The 17,692-nt window shown below is 47.7% G+C and overlaps 3 protein-coding genes across 3 annotated transcripts in view; 1 reads left to right on the top strand and 2 right to left on the bottom strand.

The window, feature by feature from the left end:
• LOC101769575 (heat shock 70 kDa protein 15) overlaps positions 1-1,041 on the top strand; it is a gene marked incomplete at its 5' end in the record, with an annotated part of 5,367 nt that extends 4,326 nt beyond the window's left edge. Inside the window, 2 exon segments of the mRNA XM_004960796.2 lie at positions 274-404; positions 489-1,041. Coding sequence (XP_004960853.1) covers positions 274-404; positions 489-717 — 360 coding nt within the window. The 3' untranslated portion in view covers positions 718-1,041.
• A 2,399-nt stretch (positions 1,042-3,440) lies between these two features.
• Positions 3,441-5,529, bottom strand: LOC101770250. The gene is made up of 3 exons (XM_004960797.2): positions 5,337-5,529; positions 4,276-4,327; positions 3,441-4,146 (listed from the first exon to the last, which is right to left on the bottom strand). The coding sequence occupies exons 1-3, from the start codon at positions 5,449-5,451 to the stop codon at positions 3,987-3,989; spliced, it is 327 nt and encodes a 108-aa protein (XP_004960854.1). The 5' UTR covers positions 5,452-5,529; the 3' UTR covers positions 3,441-3,986.
• Positions 5,530-9,998: 4,469 nt separating this feature from the next.
• On the bottom strand, positions 9,999-16,627 carry LOC101769164 (serine carboxypeptidase-like 11). The gene is made up of 13 exons (XM_004960794.3): positions 16,443-16,627; positions 16,169-16,314; positions 15,840-16,039; positions 15,640-15,742; positions 15,350-15,387; positions 14,998-15,099; positions 14,826-14,909; positions 14,521-14,673; positions 11,558-11,629; positions 11,347-11,468; positions 10,668-10,781; positions 10,509-10,554; positions 9,999-10,393 (listed from the first exon to the last, which is right to left on the bottom strand). Exons 1-13 carry the CDS (start codon positions 16,574-16,576, stop codon positions 10,310-10,312), a joined length of 1,398 nt encoding a protein of 465 aa, XP_004960851.1. The 5' UTR covers positions 16,577-16,627; the 3' UTR covers positions 9,999-10,309.
• Positions 16,628-17,692: the final 1,065 nt, after the last annotated feature.

Below are 17,692 nucleotides of genomic sequence, written 5' to 3'. Positions count from 1 at the left end.
ATGTGGTGCTACAGTAACCATTCGCTAATGATGGATTAATTAGGCTTAATAGATTCGTCTCGCGATTTAGCCTATGGGTTCTGCTATTGGTTTTTTAATTAGCTCATATTTAGTCCTCCTAATTAGCATCTGAACGTGTGATGTGACAGGGCTAAAGTTTAGCCCCTGACATCCAAACGCCCCCTTAGTAGTACTGCACTCCACCGTTGTGTAATAGTCAGCTGTAAGAGTCAAATCCTACTGTTGGTTGCTAATCTTTTTTATTGCACACAGGTCATCAATGAGTGCTCTGAGGCAGAAAACTGGCTAAGAGAGAGAAAGCAGCAGCAGGATGCCCTACCAAAGCATGCTAACCCTGTGGTTCTTGTATCAGATCTGAAGAAGAAAGCTGAAACACTTGACAGGTTCGTTGTCAGAGATACTAGCTCCCACATCAATCTGAGTTCAACACTGTATTTTGGAATTGGTTCTGAAACCTTGTTTTACAGGTTCTGCAAACCGACCATGACAAAACCTAAGCCCGCACCAAAGCCACAGACTCCACCACCACAGACTCCGCCGTCGCAGCCCGAAACCCAGGCACCTGAGCCTCAAACACCAGAGCAGCAGCAAGGCGGTGCAGGCGCTGGTGGTGAGCCGACAAGTGAGGGAGGTGCTCAGGAGGCTTCTGGGGAGCAAATGGACACGGATAAGCCTGACAATTCTGCTGAGGCCTGAGCATTGTTGGGTTCATCTTCTGCGTGATGATTGAATTCTCCCGTTGCTATGTTTGGTAGGCGAGAAGTTAGGCGAACTGATGCTCTTCATACTTTTTCGTGTTGGGGATTGGACACGGTTGGGATGCCCAGTGTTCTTGCGATCTGGACTGGGCTAAAACCGAATAGAGATGTTGCATGATCGAATTGTACCATTGAATCTCTCAATCGAATGTCTGTGGTTGATCGGCCAAAGCTAGATTTTTTTTCCATGAAGTTGGATGTATCACTTGGATTCCTCGACTTATATGAAGCGTTTTTGCTTTTAGTATATGTATATGCTTGCAGAAACAACAACAAAAAGTGGGTGGTTTTGCTGGTGGGGTTTTGTACTGACAGAATCCTCCATAAAGTTCTTAAACGTCCTGCAGGTTTCTCTTAAATGCTTTTTTTTAGAAAGCTGTTAAATGCTTTCGAGTCGCTTGTGAAATTGCCAAATAGGTTTTTTTTTTGGTTCTATCCCTTTTCTAAGAAATCCAGCACCGCAATGTCGCTGCAGTCTTGATTTCGAGGTGAGGACGTGTAGAGAAGGGAACTAGGGAAGCACGTGTTTCTCCGACAGCAACGGAGCGGACTGCTGACCGTTGCGTTCTTGCCTTCTCTCCGTTTCTCGTCTCGTTCCCGTGTTGGCTCCCGGCAGGCCGGTAGAATGTTCAATCCGGGGCAGAGAAAAGAACCTTCTTCCTTCTCTGCAGGTTTGAACGTTGGGTCAGGTGCAGACGCCGGTCACCGACAGGTGAAATTTCCTTTGGCGTAGGGCGTTTTCCGCGTAGAACCGGAGAAGCTCCAGTTCAGTTTCTGTCTGGTCCCTGAAGTTCTTTCAGGCCGTCGCGTTGGACTTGGACCGCGTGCGTGGCGGTCGAGAGCAAGTTCGTGGGCCCCCGGTTGTCAGCAGGCTCGGCTGGCGTCTGGCGACGTGTGTTCTGGTCCCACTTGGAACCTGGCCTTGGCCTGGGTGGTGGGTGCGCTTCCACAGACGTTCCATTCGCAAGCTCCGAGTGAGGCTGGTTCCCTTTTTTTTTTTGGAGAACGTGTGGCCTTGATCATCGCAAAGGTTACCACAATTTTGTGGCGCGGGTGATTGTCAAAGGATTTTGGTGAGACATCATCAATTCTTGGCGGCTAGAGGAAGAAAGTTGGGCATACTGCATGCCTGTCTGTCAGCACATCAAACACTAGCGGCTCCTTATCAAAGAAAAAAAAACACGCTAGCGGCGGCCGGTGGAGCTTGCAGGTGCCAAATGTGGCTTAGAGGTAGAGACAAAAAAAAAATTACGAAGTGAGACCAAATAGTAGAAAAGGAATACGAGGCCCTTCCAGAACGCGCGCACACGACACATGTCAGACTAAAATAGCTCTTTTCCTCGCGCGCACATAAATGGATCTGAGCTTGTGTTACAGTCTTACAGAAGAGAATTTGGCAAACGCGACCCAAAACCTCATGCACTATCTTATAATACAATAATAATCAGTTAAACATCTATAATACTATCAGGCAGTAACGAAGAACTGTACAGACGACGACCGCTCGATCGAGCCACGGCGAATTCACCGCCGCCGGGACGTTGTTCCTTCAGTGGACGAGGTAGGTGACAGCGAGCGCGGCGGCCATGAGCACGTACGCCACCACATGGTCCACCGCTCTCCCGTCCACCAGCACCCGCCGCTGCGCCGACTTCGCCGCCGCCGCGGCTTCCGCGCCGTGCGCCGCCTCCACGGTTGCCATCAGGCCGGCCAGCAACAGCAAGCAACGCTGATGATCGGAGGAGGATCGGCAACGCTAGTTGGTTAATCAGGGCGCTCGATCGATCTTGTGCTGCTCTGATGCTGTCGTGCTAGCTAATCGGGAGGCTCCGATGATCTGATCTGAGTCGACGGCGAGTTCTCATGTCTGTGGTGGCAGCCTGCTTTATATAGGGCAGGCGGTGCCGGTGGATTCCGAGTAGGGCCAGTTGCCCAACTTCGGGATGTCAAAATTACTGTAGTAACACTGTAGCGTTTCGTTTGTATTTGTGAATTATTATTCAAATATTGACTAATTAGACTTAAAAGATTCGTCTCGCAAAGTACAACAAAATTATGCAATTAGTTTTTGATTTCGTCTACATTCAGTACTCCATGCATATACCGCAAGTTTGATGTGACGGAAAATTTTCTTTTTTATAGTGCTAAAGTTTGGATTTTAGAGTGAACTAAACATGATCTCGGACGAGGAGGCTGCTTCTAGCTTCGTGGGCGCCGGCCGATGCGGGAGCGGGACGACGGGTGCCGCGCGACAAGGCACGTGTGGGGTACTCGGACTCGGACGCTTCGTTTTTTTTTTTATAGATAAAGGGACGCTTCGCTTTCGTTTGCTTCGCCGCGTTGGCTTTGGGGAAAAAGGACAAGCGGAAGGTTCCGTCTCGGTTTTGACTTTTCGGCGGCTGCGGAGGACGCCGGGTCCAACAAAATTTATAGTTTGTGCAAGGTTTTCCTGTGGAGGATTCGGATTTAGGCAGTACAGGTTCTCATTGTACTCTACCCCCATCATCTTTATTTTCGTATTTGGGCCAGCATTATTTGGACGTGCCATGGCCCATGTACTATGCTGGGACCACCCGGCCTTCCGGCGCTGGCGACCCATGTTTGTCAACCTTGGCTCCGCGTCGGCACGGCGCGGTCTAGCTCGTTGCTTGTCACAGTACGTGTCGAAAGTTTTGTTTGCAGAACGGCGGCAGGGCCGCAGAATCACACTGGACTTGTTCGCCGACCAGTTCGCTTCAGCTTATTCAGCTGACTTATCAGCCACCACCAAACAGTATTTTTCTCTCACAATAAATCAGCTATTTTAACTTTTCAGTCGGCTTATAAGCTGAAGCGAACAGGCCCACTAGTCTCAGGTCCAAAAGATCCTTACTACGTACAATACTACCTGTTTACAGCATCTATCACTATCCAGGGGAACATACTATCTCCGTCGATCATACCATGCACATCTCAAGTTCCGAACTCCTCTGTTCCTGATCTAAAAAAAAACTCCTCTGTTACAGCAGTGCAAGGGGCAAGCATGAAACTACGGAGTCCTTCCATTCCACCAAGCAAGAACCTAACCTGCACGGAGCCAAAACTACCACCACCATCATCAGTCTGTGACTACTACGAGGGATAACAGTAACAGCACACTGGCGACGACATTCTCAGATGGAGGTGGAATCTTGCACGAACTGTGTCTGGTCTGTCGCGCGCATCCGTTCAGACGCAGCCGCGGCCGCCGCTGAGGATGTCGAGCGCGGCGAGGACGGCCTTCTGGACCCTCTCCCGGTCGTCGTCCAGCGCCCGGCCCTTCTCCGCCACGGCGTCCCTGACGCGCTCCACCTCCGCCTCGATCTCGCCGTCGCAACGCTCGATCTCGCTGCCGTCGGTCACAGGGGTACAGAACAACAGCGTCAGAACCAGGCCGATCGAGCACATTGGTTTTTGCAAGGATTAATCGGGAAACCCGGAATCACGGTGCAATTGCACAGGTGTGACCGATGCTCACCTGCTCATCTTGAGCATGTTCTGGAGACCGCTCTGCACCTGTTGCGACACGTCTGCGCAACGCAAAAACAGTTCAAGCACGCGTTAGTTGGCAGCACAAATAATAATGCACAGGTGCCAGCAATTCTTCTTGGTTTGCAAGCAAATTCAGGTGTGCACGGGCGAACCATCAGTAGTAACTCATAGTGCGGGTGCATAGAATTTAGCAACCTATCAACCCAACAGAGGCGATTTCTAGATGGAATTTCGCTTGGATTTCTGTAAAATGGGGCATGATTCTACGCAACCAATGGCCTTGTCCAAATCCACAGCCCAAAGCCACGCGCCCGGGGCTTGATTCCGACCCCAAAATCGAGTTATCCCGCACAAAACGGCACCCAAAATTTCAAAAATTACCGGTCCAAATCGCGTCCACTCGACTAGTCGAGCAGCACCAAATCGAACAAACAATTCAGATGCAAGTTTCCACTGCTGGCTTGCTCGCAAATAATCAGTACAGGCTACCCGTGGCCGTGTGTGCACATGCGAATCATAGTGTGCGAGTATTTGGGATCTAACAAGTGATCTACAGAACGACGGAGGTGACCTCCACAGAAAATTTCGCTTGGCTTTTAGTAAATCTGGAGACGGACATTAAGATATTACCGAGTAATTTTTTATGGGACTTGCCGAGTAAATTGAAGAGGGCATAACCCCAAACAACGCATCAAATAGGAACGCGATGGGGAAACGAACGAACTCGAGAAGAATCGAGTGGATGGGTACCAAATTGCTCGCGCTTCTACGCAGACGACAGGCTCGTGCAAAATCAAGCAACGCGACGCCACGGGGGATTCAATCCCCGCACCCCAGCAGCAAACATTCCTCAAAGGAAGCACGAACTTGAAAAATCCGCATCAGCAACCACCAATCTGGGTCCCAAAATCGCGCCGAGCCGAGCAGCAAACGAACCCAGCATCGCGATGAACTAAGCAGAAGCGGGGATGGGGATCGCGCCGAGCAAACCGGAGGAGCGAGCAAAAGGACGAGAGCCTTGGGTTTTTAGGGAGGACGTGATCGTACCGAAGAGGAGCGCGGAGAGCTTCGAGTCGCCGACGTCCTCCGCCCCCGCGTCGGTGAAGGCCTCGTCCCCGGTCGACGGCGCCGCCGCGCGCGATCCCGACGGCGAGTGGGCCATGTCTCCCTCGTTCGCGCGCTCGCTGTGTGCCTGCCTCGCTGCCTGGTGGGGCGGTGTTGGCGTGGGAGAGGGCAGAGGTGTGTGGCGAGCTGGAAGCGACCGGAACCCATCGGTTATATATATATACGGACTGGAGGCCCAAGCTAGTTTTGGGCCATTCCATTTCTACACCACGTCAGGGGCCTTTGTAAAGATGGAAATGAGAGAGGGTCCTTAAATTGGCCCATTGATACGCACAGAATGACAGAAACTGTAAACAGGTTTCAAAACTGGAGCTTAGCTACAAGTGAAACCTTTTTTTTTACTTCGAGATCAACTAATATTTCACTCGGAATATTTTATTATCTAAATTCCATCGTTCCACATGAACCTTATTCAAGGTTTATTTCTCTTTTTTCACTTCATTTAAACTAATAGCTGAATATTCTGAACAATCGGGCAATTAATTCAAGGAGCATAAGTACGTAATATGCTAACGAAACGAAAACCAGGTTATAGCGAATCAATATGAGATTTTCTTTGTTTCTTCGCGAAAAAGTATAAGATTTTCTTTTCAAAGACAAGTGTAACTTTTCTTGAGGGGAAAAAAGTAAGATAACTAGTGGACAAGATAAAGACTAGGGTTTGGGCCCCAACACCTGTCCTGTCCAAGTCTGAAATGAGATGGGCCCCATCCACCTCCTGACCTCCATATCCCGTTGATTATTGAACCCCAAATACAAACAAATCAAATAGGGCTTTCAATTGCCCACAGTGCCCAGCAATGGACCATCCTCCCTCCCGTGCTTTGCCCTAGCCTCTACCAAAGGTGCTTGGTACTTTGGTAGGTCCATGATCCTTTGAACCCGTTGTTCTTTCGCAAGGCTGATGACCAATGAGCTGAGCGCCTGTGCTCTCCCATGTGAAATGAAATCATACGTGCCCACTGCAAGGCGAATACTTGGGTCACAATGTCACGTAGCGACGTACGTTTCGGTTTGTGTACATATGCATCGAAAAACTTGAGACTTGAGAGGTTAACGTGTCACCAAATGATAGAGCATACTACGAGGCACTGTTGGATGCGGACGGAACGGATCAGGAATGGTTCTACAGTGACAATCCAGTGGCACGGGACTTGTTGTTTGTGGTGAATTATTCCGTTTCGTTTTTCTTTTGAAAAAAAAACAATCGCTCCCACTCATGACTGTAACCTCGCAGTTGCAGGGCGAGCGTTCATTGCTCTGAAACAGTGATGCCATGAACACCTGCAGTGCACGCACTGAGGCATGCCGAACTTTTACCGTGTGTTTGGTTACTGGGTCGGAACGGGTCGGAACGGGTCGGACCTCCTTCGTCCCACGTTTGGTTCAAAAGAGAACTGGGTTGGGTCGAACCCACATGGGAATATTCCCATTAGATCCGGGTCCAAGGGATTCCTCCAAAACCAACGGATCATTTCGACCCAGATCTTCTCACGCGTCTCCTCTCACCGCACCTCCTCTCACCCCCGAGCCCAACGCCAGCACCGCCCGGCTCCAACCCCGCCGCCCTGACCTCCTCCGCCGGAGCCCCCATCCGCCGCCTCACCCACCTTCGCCGCCGCCCGTAGCATACGCCGCGCCAGCCCCCATCCACCGCCCGCTGTTCCCCTCACCTTCTCCCTTGATCTCGCCGCCGCCGCCCCTGAAAATCGGGATGCCCAGCCCTCCGCCGCCCCTGACCGTCGCCGCCCTTCAGATCCACCTCCGGCCGTGACGTCCGCTGCGCCCGTGACGTCCGCCGCCGCGCCCTGACGTCCTCAGCCGCCGCCGTCCCTGAGATCCACCGCCGGGGACTCATCCGCTCCGCCGCCCCTCAGATCCGCCCCCGACCTCTTCAGCCGCCGCGCCCCCGACCCCTTCCGCCGCCGCGCCCCCGTCCCCTTCCGGCGCCGCCCCAAGCTAGGTCCGGAGCGGTCACGGGCCGCCGCCCCTCCGATGCGGCTCCGCCCCTGACCGGCGCCGTCCGCTGCCGTCCGTGGCGGGCGGCGGCCCGTGACCGGCGCCGTCCGCTGCCGTCCGTGGCGGGCGGCGGCCCGTGACCGGCGCCGTCCGCTGCCGTCCTCTTGCACTATAGAGAGATGACGGCAATATTTGGCAATACAATGGCTACTGGAAATTTTGCAAAAGACTCAAGTGCACCTCTAGGTAGAGAGGATGATGAGGGTGAAAGTCAAGAAGAGGGGGATGAGGTTACTGGGCATGGTCCAAGTGAGGGGCATACCACTCAAGGGGCAACGTCTTCTGCTAGTAGACCTAGTAAGAAGTCCAAGATAGCTGAAATGGAGGAGGATGGGCTGGTTGCCGCCTTCAAAAGTGTAGGTGAGAACCTTGCCGCTGCCATAAAAATGGTAGCTAAACCTGATAATGAGCTGCCACCTGACCTATTTGATGTCTTGAACCAACTTCCTGGTTTTAATTCAGCACACATATCCTTCTACTATGCTCATTTGGTGAGCAATCCTCACATTGGCAAAGCTTTCTATAACTTGCCATTCGAGCACAAGTTAAATTGGGTCACAATGTTCATCGCTGAGAAGTTCCCTGGAATGTAAGAGTGATTTCAATGAGTAGGATGTTTCTTTTGTTAAAACTTGATCATGAATTAGTGTCTAAGTTCTGAATTTATATTATGTAAGCTTCAACTTGATGGCTGATATTGTATTGCCTTGAACTTGGTATATGTAAGGCTATCACTGGCCATTGACGTTGCTCAAGACTGATGAACTTTTGGTGTATGTATGTAAGGCTTGAACTTGGTATATGTTGTTATTTTCATCCATCATTTGGAATATCTTTCTTCTTTTTAAATTAAGCAGTACCATGGTTTAATATTAACGGCAATTTTTCACAAGAGAATAACAGTGCTAGAATGTGAGCAGTAGCAGGTTGATGTCTATATTGTTGATGAATTATGGCAGCTAGGGTAATCTCACCAAGAAGGTGAGCTTATTCATTGTGAAACCCTCATCCTCCAACCAAACAAGAGATGGAACCACTCCAACCCACTTTATCCCATAATCAAACAAAAAACTGGGTCCAACCCATCCCTGCAACCAAACAAGAACTGGGTTCACTCCAACCCAGAAAACTGGGTTGGCTCCAACCCAACCCGCATGGTCCCAAAACCAAACGCACCCTTAGTTTATAGATAGGGTGCACTACCCTCTCTCTCCGTGAGAGAGGAGAGCAACGTACGGCCAATGCAGCTGCACGACCACCGGTCTCAAGCTAAAGTCCTATTTAGTTTCTTTAGGCCATGGACTAAAATTTAATCCCACTCCTATTTTGTTTCATGAATTAAAGTGGACTAAAATCCTTAAATGCTGTTGAACAAAGATTCTTTTACCATCCTTCCCAACTCCTTGGTACCCCTGCGCCTACTCCTCCTGGTGCCAAGCACTCCTCCTCCTGACGCCAAATTTTCTGGCCGCTCCATGGCGGCCTCGTTGGAGTCCCCAACCGTGTGGGGCTCCAAGATGCAGTCGCCGAAGATGTGCTTCCTCCATCTCCTTCCTCCAACCCCGCGCCCCACCACCACCGTTGTGATGCAGACGTCGAAGATGTGCAGTCCTTCCTCCTTCTCCTTCTCCTCCTTCTCCAGGCCCAACCTAGACCCCACCAACCCCGTGCCCCTCACCACCACCATCATCACCGTCCTCCGCGTTCGCTGCCTTGGCCCGCACCAGATCCGCCGCGCCGAGGCCCTCCCCGCCGCCGCCGCCGCCACCTCCAAGGTGGAGGTCGCCTCGTCCGTGCAGGAGCGCGCCAAGGACATCCTCGTGCAGGAGAGCTGCCTGGATCCGTGGCGGCGGGAGTGGGCTAGCCGGAGACGCCACGACGGAGGTCCTCCGGCTCGCCAGCGCCGTCGGGGTCGGGGGTGGGGGCCGGGAGGGTGGGCGGCGGGCGGCGACGACGGCGGGTGGGAGGGCAGTGGCTGGAGGGACGGCGGCGGGCGGAAGGGTGGCCGGGTAGGAGGGAGGGCGGTAAATGAGGAGCAGGGGTGTCCCCAACACCCTTTAGTCCAGTTTTATGGACTAGAGGACTAAAGACTTTAGTCCAAACTTTAGTCCACCTGTTTGGTGTTTAGGGACTAAAAGTGCAAATTTTAGTCCAAACTTTAATCCATGGTGGGAACCAAACACTCCAAATCTGTTCTCACCCCTAAATATAGAGGGAGAGTAAAAAAAGAGAGGAAAGGATCTATTTTGGAAAAAGAAAAACAGAGGTTATACGTCTACTCAAAGACGCACTCCCCCCTACCCCCCCCCCCCCCCCCCCCCCTCCAATCCAACCCAGTAATATCTACAGGAGTTTATTGTAGCGTGCACAATTTCTTCCAAAATCATGTTAGAAAGCTAAAAGCTCACATATCTGTACGTACACGGTAAAAGAAAACGTCGAGACGCCTACGGAAGACAATGCGTTTACTGTTGTCCGCACACAATGGATTGAGACGATGTTGCGACTTTCCCTTTTTTGCCTTATAACTTAACTCCTTTCAATAGATATGCCCCTCCCATTCCATAAAAAAAAAGACCATTCAATATAGCTTGTTCATACGTGGCTGGAAAGTTATTCTTGAATAACTGTTTGCTTCTAAGATTACATTTGCTCATCTTAAATAATTTAATATATAAGAATGGAAAAGAGTCATTTGAACAATTGTTTGGAAAAGACTGCTATGCTCATGAGAGAGTGTCTCATGGAAGCCCTGCTGACGAACTGGTACGGACAACCTTATCACTCCATATATGTGAAATTTTGTGCAATGAAAATTCAGAAACAAGCACATACGTTGCTGCCCAGCATATAAATTTGTCTAGAATAACTGTTGGTCAAAGTGGCTTGTTGGAAATCCACCGCTTGAACATGGCGAGGCATCTCTCCGGCTGGTACTCTGGTGCAGTGTGTCCTCCACCCTGCAATTAAAGTGATTTGGTTACTTGTGATCTTCAGCTATATATACAACAATAATGCATTGTTATCTATGTCAGGTAATCAGAAATATAAAAAGCTAAAAGGTAGTATTGCTACCTTTACAGTAGCAAAGGTCAAGTTGTTCGAATAGACTATACTGAACCTGCACACATGAACATATATGCATCAAATCTACGTAGTCATATATTAAAAAGGCATCCATCTTACTTTACAAATCAACATTGCAATTGAATGGTTCTTTGTACAAAACCTCACCCTGCGGATTGGCCATAAACATGCCAAGCCCTCCACTCATCAACAATAGGGAAGTTGAGTGATCTCACCCAGGCCTGGGTACCAAGAAACGGTATGACAGAATCATGGTCCCCACTGTTTGAATAATAGAACGGACAGATTATGTTTTGCCGAAAAAACGGCACCATAAGTCATACAACCGTAAAGTAAATATAATAAGGTACACAAGTTAGGACTGAGAAACTGCCCTACACCAACACGTCAACCACAATTTGCCACAAATGGGGTTACCTGTACCAGTGCCTAGACCTTAGAGGTATTTCACTGAGAAGGCTTAGAACAAGCACATTGATGTTGTCTAATAGACGTAATCTTGAGACGACTTAACAAACAACATGTATAATGTGTTGTATTTTTAAGTTGTCTCATAGTAATTCCATTTTCTTAATTTGTGCATAGAAAAAAAAAGAAATATTATGAGTTGCGTGCAACCACAACTCGTACAGTGGTAGAGTAGTCGTCTCATAGTCCTAAAATTTAGCGTATGAGACGGTTGTTTCGCGAAATATCTATTGGCACAGTTCTATTTTTTTTTAAGAAAATGAACTTTGATGTCTATACTTTGCTCAGTGTTGGCTTCTTGTTAACATAAATTCTTGCAAAAAAAACTTCCCTCCATCTACATAACAACCTTATTTACCTGTAAACTAATGCACGATAACCTTTTAATGTAACATTTCGATGGTACTTTATGCTGCTCTTAATATCCTTCGAATATGGTAGGTCGCCATCGTGGCACCTCACCCACTCATCCTTGCTACCCTGTGTATCATACACATAGAACACAGGGTTAGCTTAAATTCGATATACAGGTGAAACAAGTCTGAGAAGCACGGAGCTAATTTCTTTACCTTCTTGATACCTAGTGCATCTCGGGTGGCCATGCTATTTGCCCAGAAGTATGACAGATAATTTACGTAGTTCTGTGAGTTAAAGAAGCAAACAAGATTCAATCAGAACTTTAGTTAGCACTATTTATTTATCCCAGGATTGTATTTAAAATATAGTGTGACAGATGTATTCAGTCTTGGTAAACTGGAGTTTTTGACTTTATGTATTTAAAATATAGTGTGACAGATGTATTCAGTCTTGGTAATGTTAGATGTCTTTATCTAAGAAATTATGGAGCGAAAAATGGCAGCCATTAATTTTCCTTAGTGTGTTTATTGGCACTACAACATCAGCATTTTTCCTCAGAGGTTGTTGGTGCAATTTAGCCTGGCCATTTTCTTCTGACTAACTTTTAGTTTCTTAGTGTCATATTAGCACTATAATGTTTTCTCATGTTCTCTGCAGTCGACTTCAGGCACCATCAGGCCCACATGTCGGTGAGGATCTCAACCCCTTACCTATAGCCATCTTGCTAGATCATCCTTGCTCTGCCCATGGACATGACGGATGCTGGATGCATTTAGAAAGCTGCAGTCTATAAAAGGTCTATAAAAGGACATGGCCAAAGGAAGTAAATAATGGTTGTGATTGGTTCGCTGCAGTGATCGGTAATGTAGCATGCGCATGATTGGATACCTGCATAGCCCCTAAGCCAGGCTCGGATAGTGCAAAAGAGGGGTTGTTGCCTGGCTTACTGGGAACGCAGCGAGCGAGCGTTTCCACTATGCAGGCTGGGACAAGCCTCGGTGGTTGGTGAGTCGCCTCACCTGATCACCTCTCATCTCCCCCACTTTGTCTGGGTTGCCACCAGCCTAGCTGTACTGGACGGCGTTCGTTCGCTCCAAACGCCAGCTAGCGTCGAAGACTTCGCGTACCTCACCCCTTCCCGGCGGACCTGCGCGAGCGCCTGCTCCCCGCCATCGGCCACGATGGCGGCGGCCGCCGGTACTACCTCGAGGCTTGCGTCAAGAAGTGCCAGGCGACTAGAGAGCGCCAGCGTGGGAGAGCTCCTCGGCACGTCAGGGCCCTGTGCGCGTCACGGGAGGTCCAGGCGGCACTGCGGGAGGTCGCAGCGGCGCCGCTTGCCGGGACGGATGCGTCATGGCGGAGCGGGTGGGGCATGTGCCGCCCGGGCAGCTCTCGGCAGTGGCGGGGTGCCCGCTGCTCCCGCTGTACGAGGCCGCCAATTCAGGTTCGGGAGGCCATCACATGCCGCTGGATTGCGATGGCAGGATGGTGCTGAGCCGAGCTTGATGGGCCATGGAGGAAGAGGGAGCAGCAACAATTGAGCTTCCAGGAGGAGCTGGAAAAGGCGGTGCCAGATTGATGGCATGGGCGAGCTCACCCGACCCGATGCAAGGTCCGAAGAGCACGACGGGTGCCCGCGGAGCAGGTGACTATGGACAGAGAGACGGGGCGGCAAGGAGCTTGGTGGCAGCGAGTCCCTGCCGGACAACGCCGCGTTGAGGTGGAAGCATGAACGGAGTGGGCAGCAGAGGAGAGAACGGTGAGACCTTACCTCTAGAAAATAAAGAGTTATATTATCACATTGTGTAGCCAAGCATAATTAATCAGGCTATCTTTAGCTACTCAACAAAATATGAGCATCTTGCATTGATTTATTCTGGTAAATATTGTCCTGAGTTAGAGCTAGCCTGGCTAGGAACTGGTTGAACCAACCAATCACTACTAATATGTTGAACTTAATTGTGTCTTCAATACATCTTTAACTATTAAAATTTTAAACTTCTAAGTTTTTATTTCTTTAAGGCTTTGAATATTTCCTTTTGAAATAAAATTCAACGATAGGTATGTATAAATTGTCAAGACTAGAAACATATAATTTATACTGTTAGTTTATTTTCAATCAAATGTCAATAGTTTAGGTCAAATGGGAGCAGTGAAGGGTGTATATGTCAAGGTTAATTATAGAGATAAAAAGACACTGTCAAATTGGAACGTATACTAGTGTGAAGAATATGAAAACTTGAAGATCTATATGGAACTGGAATATAGGTAGCGTTTGGTTGAATGAGTGGTAACGTAAATGGTAATGTAATCACATTACACCGCTATCAGATGCAGGATGGGTGTTTGAGCTCTTTGTTTAGTTGGACAATGTAACGGTAACAGCTAACAGCAACTCCGGCCAATGTGATCGCATCCTCACCATGGAGCCAGATTTACCCAGGTTGGCAGGTCATACGTGTGAAGGAGAACCCTGGCATGTGCAGCTCTGGCGAAACATCATGCTCAGTACCCCCTGTGATGAACCAAGAGCGAGCAGCAGCGTGATGGAGGTGGAAGCAGTGCCATGGAGAGGGCCGAGCGGGCAGACCTCGCGCCCGGGGATGTAGATGGCAAGGGGCGGTAGAGGTGGCGGAGCACGCTGCAGGAGAGGGCTGCTGGCACAGCAACGCGCAGTGGGCATCGGATGCGGGGGTGGTTCGGCGGAGGCGCCGCCGCTGTTGTAGAGAGCAGGGAAGGGCGGAGGGAGCCGATCGAGCAGCAGGGAAAGGCGGAGATGAAGCTGTTTTGTACTCCGAATGTGTTAACGCTGTAGGCATCCACTCGTGGATGATCGAGGTCGGTTAATTTTTCCTTAATCTAAAAAACCGTGGTTGGGGGGGGGGGGCGGTATCATCTTTGTGTAAGCCTGGTATTTTTTACCGTGCAAACCGTTTACTGAGCAACTGAAACAAATATTTGTATAGGTATCAGGTCCCACCGTAATCGGATCACGCCCCAAAATAGTCAACCCAAACAGCAGCATAATGTATACTATTGTAAAGAATTTGAACATCATACTGGAATGTATACTAGTCCAAGGATCAACCTTAACATCACAGAATTTTGATGACAAGCATATTTAAAAGGTAATTCTCTTGAGCAAGAGGAACCAAAATAGGGTTAAAATACTTACCTGGCAATCCATTGGAGGGCGAGGTGGTGGACGTTTTAATCCTCCGATTTCCTTCTTCAGTATGATTCTCCTTGGAGATTCATCGTTTTGTCCAGGAGAAACATAAAAGCATTTTTTATACAAAATGTGTGGCTTTGAACATTCACCCAGAAGCTGCCCACAGTTAAGTAAGGAATTACACCAAAAACGAAAATAACAAAATAAACATTGGAGAAAGCATTAGAAAATTGTCATGTTACAAGGAAAAGTGAAAGCTCTCGAGGACCACAAGAGCGAAGAAGGCCTAAGATTGCTTGTCAACTTACTTCGTGGACTCTCTTTAGCAATTGATCACAAATCATATTTGTCGGGTTGCTATAGCTCTCTCCTTTACAGTGCTCCAGTGTGGCCTTAAAAAATTATATGCTCGCACATCGATAACATATATACCTCACTTGATGGAATATTTAGTAGTTAAAATTGAGCGTAGTTAAATACCTCATACAATTGGTCTGAAATGATCCCAAATCCATGAGCATATGGCACTCGGGAATCGGTGTCAATGCTCTCACCTGTAACAGGGTTTCCTACTAGGTAGCCCTGATTCAGTCATTATAATAAATATTGTGTAAAGAGCTTGAGACTATCAAACAACCAATATAAAAAATATTTTAAGCTTAAACAGCTAACTAGAAAAATACACCATAAGAACTTTTGCTACTAATATCATTAGCTGATTTGTGTACCCTTTTAAAAGCTATGTTCTGTGGTATAGATAGTAAATGAGAGATTCTGCTATGAATTTTTAAATGAAAAAAATTGAGACGAATTTTCTGGTATGAATTGGTACCTTAAGGTTAAGAGCAGGCCTGACTTGTGCTTCAATATCTGAAAACAGAGCAGTAGTTATCTCATAAGTATGCAAGAAATTGCACAACCTTCTTAATACACAAATGACCACCCATTTTCAACTTATATCTGAATATAGATTGCTTGGGGCTCAGTAGGAAAATAGTACTAATAACAGATCTAATCCATTTCCATTTAAATAGGAATCTTCAGATATTGGCGGCAGAGAACTAACTCAGTAGATACATTGATATCTCAACAATTCAATTCAGCATGGACTGGCAACGGTACCTTCCGTAATCTTCTGCACAAGATATGGTACAATCTTTCCCCCGTAGGAATCCCCTCCAACATAGAAAGGGTTCGCAAGGAAATCCGGATGCCCTTCGAACCACTGCACTTATCATGAAGCAGGGGACGAATACTAAACCTATACTTCTCCAAAATAACAGAAGAAGAAAAATCAGAAGATGTCAATTGTTTCTCCGCACCTTGTATAGAAATATTTTGAGCTGCAGAGACGACGATACATCCCCAACAGCGTAGCCCTTGGTATCTTGTGAGAAGGAGAATCCGGCGCCGACGGGTGAATCGACAAATATGATGTTTGCAGCCTTTGTCCAAGAGTACGGATTGTACTTCAGCCGAGGCACGCTGCCATTGTAGGGCTCCCTGATGAATTTGACTGGGCCTGCAGTTCAAGCAAATCACCAATCAAGATTCGGTGGACGACAGCCCATGTGATGTAGAAAAAATCAAGATTCGGTGGACTACAGACGATATGATCAAGATTCTTTCGTATCAAAATCAAATTGCTCACCAATCTCAAAGGCGAGGCCACTGAAGACGGTACAGTGGTCGCCGCCGGTGAGCCAGAGGAGGAGCGGGTCACGGCGGGGATCATCCTCCGACTCGATGAAGTAGTAGAACAGCTCCGCCCCATTCTTCTCGTCCACGTTCACGTACCTAGTTAATTCACACAAGCCACATCTGTTGTAGATTGTAGTAGAAGAAATGATGATATACCTGAGAGTAGCCGCATAGGCCATGGAAGAGCGGAGCAGGAGTGAAGGATTATTGATGCGCTCACGGACCCTGTTTCCAGGCGGAAAGGGAGAGCACCCTCGTATCCCGGGAGGCTATCTACAAGGTTCCGCTCCGCGGCGGACGCGATGTTGAAGAGGCAGAGGAGGAAGACGAGCAGAATGGCCATGAGAGGCCGCCGCATCTAGCGACTAGCGTAATGATGATGCCTTGGCCACGCTAAAGCAATGGCTAGTCTGGTAGGGGTTGGGCTCCTAAATGAGAAGGAGCTGGATGAAAAGGACCTGGGCCTATTAGTCCCCAAAAACTCCCAACTTTGATACTATGATCATTCACTCCAAAACCTCAACTTTAGCACTATGAAAAAGAAAATTCTCCATCACATCAAACTTGTGGTACATGCATGGAGTACTGAATGTAGATGAAATCAAAAACTAATTGCACAGTTTTGTTGTACTTTGCAAGACGAATCTTTTGAGCCTAATTAGTCAATATTTGGACAATAATTCACAAATACAAACGAAACGTTACAGTGTTGCTACATTAATTTTGACACTCCAAAGTTGGGCAACGTATGCAAAAAGAAGATTCCCCATCACATCAAACTTGCGGTACATGCATGGAGTACTAAATGTAGATGAAATCAAAAACTAATTGCACAGTTTTGTTGTACTTTGCGAGATGAACCTTTTGAGCTAATTAGTCAATATTTGGACAATAATTCACAAATACAAACGAAACGCTACAATGTGCTACAGTGCTACAACATTAATTTTACATCTTCAAAATTGGGCAACTAAACAAGACCCTGGTTTTAGCTCCGGTTTCTTCGTATAAAATAGCTCCGGCTCCTAGTGCTTTTAGGGATAGAGTTATTTTTGACCAAACTGTTTGTTAGGACTTCGGCTGAAGCTGCAAGAGAAGCCGAAGCTGTAGCCCTACCAAACTGGTCTTATATGAGGGGGTGTTTTTTCCAGGAACAAGTTTTGAATATTTAGATACAAATTAGAAATATTAAGTATAGGTTAATTACAAAACCAATTGCATAAATGAAGGCTAATTCATGAGACGAATCTATTAAACATAATTAATCCATGATTTGATCATCATATAGTAAATATGTGCTAATCATGAATTAATTAGGTTTAATAAATTCATCTCACGAATTAGCCTTCATTTATGCAACGATTCTATAATTATAATACTCATACCTAATTAGTATCTAAATATTCGATGTGATAGGAACTAGTCCATGGAACCAAACACCCTGAATCATAGATACCATATAAATAAACCCTGC

The sequence above is a fragment of the Setaria italica genome, chromosome III (assembly GCF_000263155.2).
Source record: "Setaria italica strain Yugu1 chromosome III, Setaria_italica_v2.0, whole genome shotgun sequence".
In the NCBI taxonomy this organism is placed as follows: Eukaryota; Viridiplantae; Streptophyta; class Magnoliopsida; order Poales; family Poaceae; genus Setaria; species Setaria italica.
This window is presented reverse-complemented; position numbering and strand designations above follow the sequence as displayed.

Bases quoted from the DNA above. Each gene is read 5' to 3' on its own strand.
- LOC101769164 (XM_004960794.3), bottom strand. From the start codon at position 16,576: ATGCGGCGGCCTCTCATGGCCATTCTGCTCGTCTTCCTCCTCTGCCTC. The intron at 16,040-16,168 runs GTGAGCAATTTG...CTTGAACTGCAG, and splicing joins TGGCCTCGCCTTTGAGATTG to GCCCAGTCAAATTCATCAGG. The intron at 14,910-14,997 runs GTATTTAACTAC...TAATTTTTTAAG, and splicing joins TTTCAGACCAATTGTATGAG to GCCACACTGGAGCACTGTAA.
- LOC101770250 (XM_004960797.2), bottom strand. From the start codon at position 5,451: ATGGCCCACTCGCCGTCGGGATCGCGCGCGGCGGCGCCGTCGACCGGG. The intron at 4,328-5,336 runs GTACGATCACGT...TGCGTTGCGCAG, and splicing joins GCTCTCCGCGCTCCTCTTCG to ACGTGTCGCAACAGGTGCAG. The intron at 4,147-4,275 runs GTGAGCATCGGT...GACCGACGGCAG, and splicing joins AACATGCTCAAGATGAGCAG to CGAGATCGAGCGTTGCGACG.